This window comes from Rhinichthys klamathensis, unplaced genomic scaffold (assembly GCF_029890125.1).
Source record: "Rhinichthys klamathensis goyatoka isolate OS25496 unplaced genomic scaffold, OSU_Roscu_1.1 h1tg000232l_1, whole genome shotgun sequence".
Lineage (NCBI taxonomy): Eukaryota > Metazoa > Chordata > Actinopteri > Cypriniformes > Leuciscidae > Rhinichthys > Rhinichthys klamathensis.
The window spans coordinates 2,503,461-2,515,284 of record NW_026606756.1 but is presented as its reverse complement, the minus strand read 5'-3'; the positions used below and the strand labels follow the sequence as shown (position 1 = coordinate 2,515,284).

The window sequence follows — 11,824 nt, the reverse complement described above, 5'->3', positions numbered from 1 at the left end:
GAGGAAATAGAGAAATGATGAAACATACATAAATCTAGCACTTCTTTATTTATGTATCTAGTCTTGCCAATCACAAATCATTTTTAGCTTCTTAAACAGCAATGTTTGCCCATGGAAAAGAGAGAGAAATTACAAGAAATGCTAGTTTAGGACAATGATTTTTTTTTTTTTTTTTTTTACTTGGTTGAGAACATTGGTTTCACATCAGAAATAATGCACCATTAAGTACTGACAGGACAAGGCTCAACTGGAAAGATGAAAATAAAACGTGTGGAGGAAATATTTTTAGAGCCATCTGGCTTGCGTTTGAGAGCAAGCATGGAGAAGAAAACCCTCTCCAGTGCCTGGCCTGCAAATTAGGACCAGAGGCCTCAGCAATTGAACTGTCATTGCAGGAGAGGCAGTTTTGTCCGTGGGCATGTGAGCGGGCTTCAACAGTGCCTGTCTGTTCCCACTTACCTCCGGTGTGGCACACTCTCACCTGAAGATAAAAGCAGTCAGGTCAATTTTCTCAAACCTACAGAATAACAACAGTTACGTGATGATGACTACCAATTGGTCATTTTCAGTTGCTCCTAAATCCCAGGGATGAAAACCTGAAACTAAAATGTGCGGTCATATTACGGGATAAACGAATGTTCTTTTCTGCCTGTACATGTAACTTAATCTTTAATTTTCCCATCCTACACAGCTCAACATTTTCCCCCTTCTGGCGTTCTTTCAATCGAGGAGAAAAATCAAAAGTGTAAGAAAACTTCTCAATTAGTTGGACTTCTCCTGACTAATACTGCATGGTACCCAAGACGAGGCTTTGAAGTAAGAGCAAGTGAAAAAGTAAATTTGACATCACAACATCCTGGATTACTTTAATGCTTGCAAAAAATGCGACTTAACCATACTATCCTGCCCTGCACACCAAAAGCACTACAGTCTTCAGAATCCAGACCCAAGTAATGGAGATTGGGACCTTGCAATGAACCGTATCCCCCGTGTTTCTGTTGCAGCCCTTCAACCTCCAACCAACTGTAAGAAACAGCTACAAAACAGTGCAGCCTCTCAGAAGTGTTTATGCAAACAAACACCAAGCATGGCTATTTGTATGACTTGGCACCATCATTTGGTTAACCACCCACAAACATTTGCAGATGGGACCTTTTCAAGGGGGCCTCAAGCGCATTGAGAAGAGAGAGAAGGAGAGGAAGAGAGAGAGGGGTCACAGAGGAGAAGATGACTAGAGTTACAGAAGTTTTAGAACCACTCAAAATGTTGCAGATGTTGTCGCCTATACACAGATCATGATAAAGGGTTATAATTACTGAGACACTAATGTAATACTGGACTTATTTGTCCCCACAGTTTACTGGCAAGATTAACACATCTGTGCTTTGAACATCTTTCACCAGTTGCCATACTCTGAGCATTGCATGTGCGCACACATCCTATTAAAAGAAAGAAAGAAAGAAATAATGTCATCATTTATACACCGTCATGTCATTCCAGTTTGAGGTCAGTAAGATTTGTTTTTACAAATTAATAATTTTATTCAGCAAGGATGTAGTAAATTAATCAAAAGTGGCAGTAAAGACAATTACAGTGTTAGAAAAGATTTCTATTTCAAATAAATGCATGACAGTTTCCACAAAAAACAGCAGCACAACTGTTTTCAACATGGTTAAGAAATGTTTCTTGAGCACCAAATTAGCACATTCTTCAATACCTTTTCTGCTTTACACATTGGAGCCTTACACAACATATATTTAAACTATAGCATACTTTATGTAGTATGAAGACAACATGCATACATGTGCACATACATATGCAAAAGATTCATCAAACTCACTAGAGAGCATTTTTAGAAATACACAGAGGCACTGAATGAGTCATCCAAGTATCTGCCAGTTAAATTTCTGTGTAACAAGTTACAAATCCCTGACAGCAGAAACACTGATTAAATTACATTGCATATATAATGCACTCATACATTCATCCAGGGTCACTGTCAAATCTCCGAAAGTAGTGTGTAGTGTCTTTTGTTTGCCACCACAAGTTCTAAATTCCTAAATAATAATAATAATAATAATCTAATATACTCCATCACATTAACTGCGGTTTAGGCATGTACCATGTTTTAAAACAATAATTATTGCAATAATAGAATGAGTAATCAACCATTTACAGAAAATGGAGCAATTATTTGATTTCAAGCTTGACATTGGGGAACAGGCATTGATGCAATTCCAACTTTATTGCATGAAACGCAAAGCTTTTATTATCATAGCTGGATTGATAACTTTATTACCTCTCTAGTAGATGAAGATAATTGAAGAATCAAGTCTCCCTTTCTCTGGTCAATTTATCCATCTGCTTAGATGAAGTTTGTTTTGGATTTTGCTGGGCACTGTTTTGGCCACATCCATTATAATTTGAGGGCTTCTCATTAGAATATTTATTACTTTCTTTTCAATTTTTGGATAATTTAGCAGTGTTAATACCTGGCCAGGAATGAAGCAAGCAGAGACAGTGAGCAATAATTCAGGATCGTGTATGTCTGGGATTCATCTGAATATATCAGGAATATCAAACTTGTTTAATGAGATATCTCTTTGCTTCGATCCTGAGTGTCCCCTCCCCTTCACTCTGCCCCTCTCTGAGCAGTACCTTATTATTATTTCATAAAAAAGCTCTGATCTGTCTTATGAAAAAGCAGAAAAGCTTTGTGAAATTCATTAAAGCAGCCTGAGAAATGTATTAAATGAGAAGGTGAAGCTGGCTGTTGGTTTAACCTTTCTGCTGTGAGGCTTTGCGCCTCCATAATCCCCATGCAAGGCTAACAGACGCCCAGACACACACACACACACACACACACAAAGGTAAACGAATAGACCATTCAAATTTGTGAACAGAGAATGCTATAATTCAAGGGAATGCTATATCCCTTGTCACAGAGAATGACATAATTCAAAGTTAGGAAAACGTAAAAACTATCCTTATTTCCATACATCTATTCACTGAAAGAATGCAGAACAAACATATTTTAAGGAATGGATGTGATGGTTTCATATCAGAAATGAGCTTATAAGATCCTGAAAGCAGTGAGACCAATAGGGATGAAAAGTGATAGGTGTGTAGGACTGGTCAGTGCGCTCTACCTCTTCAATTAAGGTTGATTTAACTTCCACCCCCAGTACTGATCATCATGCGCTGCTCCACATGCATTATGGATGAGGCTGCCAATATGCACTTGGGCTATCATGCGTGCCCTTGCAAAAGGCTTTGGAGAAACTACAGTAAACTATTACATAGGGTATTCTGACCTTCCTTTTCCTCTTATTGTGCTCGTGACAGGAGAGAATCTCTGATCTATAACACATGGGGATACGTGGGGATAATGCATTTAAATTAGAGTGTGACTACTGCTTTTTGAAAATCCTCAATAATCAGACTTATTTCTTTTCCTCTTTTACTAGCAAGGTAATGTAAAACCTTTATATTGGAGAGACCCTAGTTACCTAGTTATATTTGAATGAATTTGTATTGATATAGCCTATATCTTCTGGTGAACATAAAAAAATATATTTTGAGTAATGTTTTTGTCCATACAATAGCAGCCAATGGTCAACAAAACTGTTTGGCTATACCAACATTCTTCAAAATATCTTCTTTTGTGTTCCGCAGAAGAAAGAAAGTCGGTCTGGAAGTGACACGAGAGAGAATAGATGATGACAGAAGTTTTATTGTTAAACAGTCTGTTTAATTGACAGTTCATCTTCTTCATGAGAATAAATCATATCTGCTAAATTGTTTCTTTTTTATAAGTCTCTGTTTACAAAATGCTCGACTCAGAATATGTAGAGACTGCGGTGAGTTGAACTGAACGTGGCACTTGATGGGCCTGTAGGCTCCAGTCATTACAGCTTACCAGCTCCATCACGGCCGTTCACTCACTCGCAGCTCTCTGGCGCCTCTCGAAGATTGAGCTTGTAATCGCAAAAAGATCACCGTGGACATGGTCCTAGTCATTTTTAAGCAGGGTCATTGAACAATTCATCTCATATTATCCTAAAAATTATTTTAAAAAATGAGAGAAATGTTGCTGATTGTCACGAGCTTGGATGTGACCGCTCCTGCGCGTGAGGAATGGCGATAGGCCTATACAGTTCTTTTATTTCAGATATCCCACAGTAAATTAAATTAATATTTCACAGGGTGATGATATTGGCTAATTTAAGTCGTAGCTGGACGGGGGTGTTTTGCCTTTAGGCTACTACACTCCCCAAACCACGGGATGAAATCAAAATTTCTTCACCAGTAAAACTGGTTAATAAACAGGTTAAATAATATCTTAACAGTAATTTAAAATGCATGATGTTTACATGATGGTTAGGTTTAAGGATCGCTCAGAATAAAAACGATATAGGCCTAATGTTCCCGCATGAAAAACTAACGTGCCTGTATATGTGTGTGTGTGTGTGTGAGGGGGAGGGGTCTTCTAATTATATTGTCTAAAACATTTAATAAAACGGCATGTATGAAGCTCTATCCAGACTTATTCCGCGTGAGGGAGCGTTATTTCTACCATACATTTCAAGTACGCATCCTTCAATTAGAATGCTGTTCCCGTCGCCTCCCACTACTGCCGTATAATTAGACTTGAGAGATTCAGCTAATTTCTCTCTCTCTCTCTCTCTCTCTCTCTCTCTCTCTCTCTCTCTCTCTCTCTCTCTCTCTCTCTCTCTCTCTCTCTCTCTCTCTCTCTCTCTCTCTCTCTCTCTCTCTCTCTCTCTCTCTCTCACTCGGTTCCATTCTGATCGTCTAATTTCACCTCAAAGGCATATTTTCACGGTGTAACTCGCTGGTTAAACAAGGCCATATCCATTTGTTAATTGATGCAATTACGCATTTCTCGTAATGGTCGCGTAGGTCCCGAGATACGCATCAATCAGTTTTCTGTTGACCTGCCAGAGGTTCTCTTCACGTCTGCCGGGACTGGCCCTCTCTCTAATAGAGAGAGATGGAAACATCATCGTAATTAACATCAGGTCGGACCTCTGATCGGTCAGACAGATGCGAGCAAGGGTCCTGCAGATGCCTCTTCAGTTCATTGCTCATCATCAGGGTAGTGTCTGAAATGTAATCATAATAATAATAAGAGAGTAATCGAGAGCATAATTGTATAGATAAGGTGGATAAAAGATAAATATATTATTAGATCTTTTATATAGATAAAAATAAATTATAGTTATTAAATCTGATATATTGTGATATATTATCTTTATAAACCTGAAAATATTTTGCATGACTAAAATATTGACATGGACGGAATTAAGGAGAGCACGGATATCTAACAGGTAATACAGAGTTATTTGGTATTACAACATCATTTCCATATACATATATCCAAAATAATCTTGAAGTTGATTGAGTGTTACAATTTATTTACAAAAAATATATTATCAATATCAAAACAAATTTTTTTTTTATATATTTATTTAGCCAATATTCATTCTATTGCTTTCAGCAAGCCCAGTGATACTTTTTGCGCTCAAAGTCTTAAAATACACTACTGTTTAAAAAGAAAAGGGGGAAAAACTGAGGGGACAGGGGTGTGCAAAAAACACCTCAAGAAAAGCGCGAAGCATGACGTGATTGGCAAAGACATCATTCTATCCTCGCCGTCCCGGGATTAGAATGACGTCACACTGATACCCGTGCATGGATGAATTCTAAAGAACTATAGAGGCACAAATAATAGCACAACCACAAGTTCATATCTTGCAAGTCTTACGTTATCCTTTAAGCTTTCTACAGCTGTTTAACAACAATATTTTTGTACTTAATGAAGCTTAACTCTAATTTTTCATTTCCTTAAGGGATTATCTTATACATATAAAACAAGGGCTGGCGTAAACATCCTCAGAGCTTCCCAGTTAAGTGCAGTCATCTATTATTGAGCGAAAGGCCGAGTGTGGAAATGTGTGTAAGACGGTGGATTTAAAGTAGATTTGGTTTCAATCGATCAGCAGGAGAAGAATATTGCTTATGGTAACAAAAGAAGCAGCTATGTCTTTCTCTCAGTTTGGATATCCTTACAATGCAACTTCTCAGGTAAGCATGACAATTAGATATTTTTCTCATGAAGATACTTAATGAGCGCGCATATAGGGTGTTTTTTTCCCTCATTCTGTCATGATCTCTGTACTCGGTAACTGACATTAGGCACCAGCAGATTGTTCTGTCACTAAGTAAGTCCTAAACTAAAGTTAGCCGATATCGTGGGGTTTGTCAATATTTATAGTAATGGGTTATTTGAATTATAAATGACCTCACGTGTTGTTGTAAACGTGTAAATTACCTTTACGGTGTAATTGTTCGGAGTGAAAGCGAGACTCCTCCCTTTGCCGGTAGCCTTTACAGTCTGTGTGATTAAACTAATTATAGCCTACATTTACAGATAACGGATAGATAATTTTGACATCATGACCTACAACCACTTAGTTTTATTTTAGTGTGAAAATACACCTATATTGTCAAAAGAATCCGCGCTTGCTGGTGGTTAACTTTAATTCCCTGACGCAAAACTTAGAAAGTTTTACTTTCAGCTTTAACAAAACACTGTTGTTGATTTTGTTTTACACTAAACAAGTAAATCAGCTCACAAGAAAAGGTTCGCCTTTTTAAAGTATCTATATAGTATGTTTATTGGTATTTTAACAACAATCAAAATAAAGTCTTAAATCAAATGAAAGTGCACTTCTTATCTTTATGAATAAAACGCATAAACGAGAATCAATTTAAAAACAGTTTCAAAAGGAAGAGTTCAGTGCTTCGGGTAATCTTACCTTACTTTTGTTTAACTAAGGAAACTGCGCGCATGCTTTGTGACGCAAATATAAAATGACATGTCTATCCACAATTTTCTTCATGCAGTTCTTCGTGTCGGCAAACCCCAGTACGACTTGCTGCGATTCGATTTCCAGGTCGGTGACGGAAGGATCGAGCGCGTCTCAGACCGCAGCCTCCTTCTGTTGTCCCTCATATGAGAACCGGCTGCTGGCGAGCACGCGGACAGAGCTCAACGCCGCGCTCGGGATGTACGGCTCTCCTTACGCAGCAGCGGCGGCGGCAGCCGGGCAGAACTACGCCAACTACTTTCCGTACAGCGCCGACCCCTCTGCCATCTACTCCAGCCTGGTACGTGTAGCATCATCTCATCAGATATAGCGCGCGTCCTCCGTTCAATCGATTGACTCATTCAAGTCACGCTTGTTATTGATTATTTTGGCTTGTCTAGCTGTCTGGTGAAATAACTTTGAATAATCAGAAGAAATAAACAGATGAATGAAGCGACACCGCATGTCGCCTGCTTGATGTAATAGGGCCTACTTGGTTTATAAATAATAATAAATAAATAAATAAATAAATACAAAACATAAAAGTGTGTATAGCTTATCATGCACGTTATATTTTACATTTACATTTTTTTTTACATTACATATTTTAGGGATGATAAGAAGATAACAGCTTCTGCTTCCATTCTAAATAATAAATGTCTTTCTCCAAGCACAGTACCAGCAATATATGAGAGCAATATCACATATTAAAGTTTTTGTTTGTTTGTTTGTTTGTTTTTGTCTCTAGAACCCACAATATGAAATCAAAGAGGGGTCAGGCAGTCTTCATGGCACTATAACCCAACCTGCCGCCTACTATCCATATGACCACTCACTTGGCCAGTACCAGTACGACAGGTGCGATTTACGTCTGTCCCACCTCTAATATGATATATTTAAACATGCTGAAAATACAATTAAAAAAATCTAAAGATGCTGCTTTTGAACTTGATCCAGGTATGGGACAGTTGATTTTAATGGGTCAACACGGAGAAAGAATGCCACGCGTGAGACAACAAGCACTCTTAAAACATGGCTTTATGAACACCGGAAGAACCCATACCCTACAAAGGGTGAGAAGATCATGCTGGCCATTATCACCAAAATGACTCTCACGCAAGTGTCTACCTGGTTTGCCAATGCTAGGAGACGACTAAAAAAAGAAAACAAAATGACCTGGTCCCCTAAAAACAAAGCAGGCGATGACAGGAAGGAAGAGCTTAATAAGAGTGACCCAGACAACATTACCAAAGGTACCTCATAACTGTCGTCAGTTAATAAATTAAATAAACATTCTGTAAATAAAAACAAAAAGTATTAAACTGTGTTTGTTGTTTGTAAATCCTCTTGCATAGATTCCAAAGACAGTAAGGATGAGCAGGACCTGCAGTTCAGTGACTTGGATGACATAGAGGACGAGGACTGTGACAAGCTGGACAGTGACTGTGAGAAATCAGGTCAGGATGACCTCCCGACTTCCTCCCCTCCAAAGAGAGACTGTAACCCTGACCTCCCTCTCCACTCGAACTTTCCATCTTTTCCCTGTGGTCTAAAAAGTTTGGGGCCTCTGAACCCTGATTACCTGGATCATTTGGGATCCAAACAACAGCAGCAACAGCCCTCACCTCAGTCCACCTCCATAAACACTGTGACACTCTCTCACTTTGAGTCATCGGAAAAGCCTCGGATCTGGTCGCTGGCACGTACAGCTGTCGCAGGGGTTGTGTTAGGCACGCAGAACAGTGGGGATGTACGGACTGGGCCCGTGGACTGTCAGATGCAAGGACTGAGGCTGCCCACAGTCGAAGGGGTGCAGTGTGGGGAGCTGAAGGGCCTTCAGGACCCTACAAACCTCAGCAATACTGAAAGCCTTTACCAAGAAGGACTGCACGGGATACACAAGGCATACAGTAGCGGGAGCTACAAGACCCTTCAACTTCACTCTTCATCCTATCCTGGACTGACAGAATCCTGCCAATACTCCTCAATGGAAGGTACAGCTTCTCTGTGTTTACTACAGAACTATTAAAATGAATTAAATAACAAATCACAAAGTTTGAATAGTTATTAGCTGTTCGTAACTCTAAATGCTTAACATCAACATACTGTGTAATATTTGATCTATTTAAAATACCTTACTTTTTCGAACTAAATTACACATAGATATGAAAAATAAAACATTTGTGTACATGCTAAGTTAGCCATGTGATATGTTGTGTCTACTACAGGTTTCCCCAGTGCAGGAAAGACAGAGATAGAATCAAGTGAGCTCAATGACACGTGTCCAACAATCCAGAAAACCACTGCATTCAGACCTGTGATGAAGAGGTGAAGCAGGTGAGCATGCGTGAAAACACACACATTAACACATGTACTTTTTTGAAACCATTATGCGGGTGTTTTTATATAACTGATATCCCTCACATAATGACAAGAATGAAACTGATTAACACATTGACTGCATGCATAAACCTATCTGCAAACTATTGTTTGGTAACAGTTTTTTTTTTTTTTTAAATAAAAAATAAATCCAATCATCTAGGATTACACAATATGTCACCCCACAGCCACAGACAGTAATGTAATTACACATTCTCACTAGTAAAGCATCTCTGATATCAGTAAACATTTGTGCTGCGTAGCCATCAGCTAACTGATGAACATTATTGGATTGCTTTGGCTATATCTATACTGCACAACTAAAAAACAATGATGTATCTTTCCATTTAGTATCTGTATGTGTGTGATTTGAGGAAATGACATATAAACATAATTCTGCATCACAAGGATTTAATCACACAGTTATCCAATATTACCTGTCATTTTCACCTATAGCCAAACTTTCACAATATTGGCTCACACTTATTTTTCCCTTCTTCCTCTGAATTAGGACTGAGGAAATACCAATAAACACTGGGACATTTTTATGATCTACATTATGCACTATGGAATGGAGTCAATGAAGAACTATAAGCCCATGGCAGCAGACACTTGAAATAATAGCGCAATGAGTATCTTTCTGGAACTGTGAAAACTGGAGGCAGCCATAATTTTGCACAATATGATTTGATGGTGTCAATAACTTTATGCAATGTTTTGTGTATGTATGAGAATGAACTGTGATTTCTTATGTTTGCATTGGCAATCGTAGTTTAGTAATTCTATTTACCTATTTATTGTTTGATTATCCATCAGATTTATTTATCTGTTACCATGAGTCCTCTCAAGGTTTTGTTGTGCGTTACATTTATTTCTCTGTGGTCATGTACTTAATGTTATGTGATTTACTTTTTTTGGAAGCTGGTGTAAACTTTAAAGTCAGTCTTTTTACTTTTATTTACTAAACAAAAATAAATGAGGTGTGATACTGTGCTCCTGAGGCAGTTTATATCAAGAAACTGTGTAAATGTCATGTAATTTATAAAATATTTTATAAGAACTAATTTTTCTCATTTTTGTTTAATGATTTCTGTTTATAAATGAATCCGATAGCTCTGCATTGTTCAGTTCATCTTCTTGACTCTATGCGTAAAGCAGGACATTGTCGGAAGGTCATAAATTCAGACGCGGACGTGAATGGACTCAGCAAGGGTGTGAAGAAAGGGTACATCAGTTTCTCATTGTCATTATTTAATCGGAATTGGCATCAAACACTTTGTTACTGTTCAGGCTCAGAGTGAGGCAGGAATTGGTTATGAATGCAGCTTTGTCTCCACTGCGCGCGAGCAGGTTCACCATCATCAAGTTCTTGTGTTAACAACGAGGTCACGCGGGAGCATCCATACCATGAAACGCGCATCAAGTGTTTTGATGTTGATCAGTCAATTGCTCGAAATAACATCCCTGGGGATCTTCAAGCTCCCAATTAAAATTACAAAGCAATTGCTGGACTGGCTCAAAAGCACAGAGAACATTAATTTTCGTTTATTTATAGTAGCCCTATTAGACGGACTATTTCCATATAGTGTAGACAAATGTTAAACAGTGTGAATTTATTTAGCTTAATTCTATTTAAATTTCAATCTATCACGCTAATAACTCATCGGTCAAGATTCATACAGTGTATTGTTGTTTTAGTGAGAAAACTTTTCTCTTTTTTTTTTGTCAGAAAAACACGGGAAAAATAAAAACTAGACTGGAGCGATGACCTACTGGTCAGGGTCCAGTAAATTAAGCTGTCGAAAGAGACATTATTTCAGGACGGATTTAAAGATTAAAGCATGTAATAATAAGAGTATTAGATCTATTCAAAGGCGCTGTGGTCAATTTGTGGGCGAACTGAAAAAGGGGTCGCGCAGACTGTCGATGTCACTTGTTTGGGGCGCAGAATTCATAATTTAAGGTGACAAAGACGGTCATAATATTGCTATGAGTAATAATTTACTTAATAAGAGTTTCATTAGAAAATATAAAAAAGATCAGCAACAGATAGCCTATGCCATATAGCTAGCTATAAATAATGACGTTTTTAAAATGTGTACATAATAATAATAACAATAATAATTAATGTAAAATACGCCATAATGCGGCGTAAATGACATACATGTTTGCATTTCATTCCTTATGCGAATGCTTCTTCTTTTTTTCCTTTTTTTTTGGATTCTGAAAGCTGTAGACTATATAGATTTGTTCCTGAAAAAAAACGTAGAAAAAATGTATATCAGAGGCCATGCAGGTGCCAAGGTGTCCCTCTTAGTCCAAGTTTTGTTTTATTAAAGGTCATCGGACTATCATTTGGATTATCCCTCAGGATCTCCACCAAGCAATCTGTACAAAAGGCGAGATCTATTTCTACAGATCTAACTAAATATAATCTCCCAAAATCTTATTCTGAATACTGTTTTGATTAAAAAAAAAGGGGGGGGGGGGGGGGGGGGGTAACTTGGGAGGTTCAAAACACCGTTGTGTAACGCTTATAGCAAAGGTCAGCTTGC

At 38.1% G+C, this 11,824-nt stretch overlaps 1 protein-coding gene across 2 annotated transcripts; it reads left to right on the top strand.

Moving 5' to 3' along the window:
• Nucleotides 1-5,680: 5,680 nt before the first annotated feature.
• Nucleotides 5,681-10,389, top strand: irx6a (iroquois homeobox 6a). Of its 2 annotated transcripts, none has more exons than XM_056265461.1 (7): nucleotides 5,681-6,105; nucleotides 6,978-7,191; nucleotides 7,639-7,748; nucleotides 7,848-8,143; nucleotides 8,246-8,884; nucleotides 9,119-9,227; nucleotides 9,781-10,389. In XM_056265461.1, the coding sequence occupies exons 1-6, from the start codon at nucleotides 6,092-6,094 to the stop codon at nucleotides 9,220-9,222; spliced, it is 1,377 nt and encodes a 458-aa protein (XP_056121436.1). In that variant the 5' UTR covers nucleotides 5,681-6,091; the 3' UTR covers nucleotides 9,223-9,227; nucleotides 9,781-10,389. The 2 variants fall into 2 exon arrangements, with proteins under 2 accessions (XP_056121436.1, XP_056121435.1); XM_056265460.1 differs by having other exon boundaries at nucleotides 5,684-6,105; nucleotides 6,928-7,191.
• The last annotated feature ends 1,435 nt before the right edge of the window (nucleotides 10,390-11,824 follow it).

What these genes read in the sequence shown, in the direction of transcription:
- irx6a (XM_056265460.1), top strand. Translation starts at nt 6,040, where the DNA reads ATGGTAACAAAAGAAGCAGCTATGTCTTTCTCTCAGTTTGGATATCCT. An exon ending in CTGCCATCTACTCCAGCCTG is followed by an intron (nt 7,192 to 7,638) that starts GTACGTGTAGCA and finishes TTTTGTCTCTAG; the next exon opens with AACCCACAATATGAAATCAA. An exon ending in CCCAGACAACATTACCAAAG is followed by an intron (nt 8,144 to 8,245) that starts GTACCTCATAAC and finishes CCTCTTGCATAG; the next exon opens with ATTCCAAAGACAGTAAGGAT.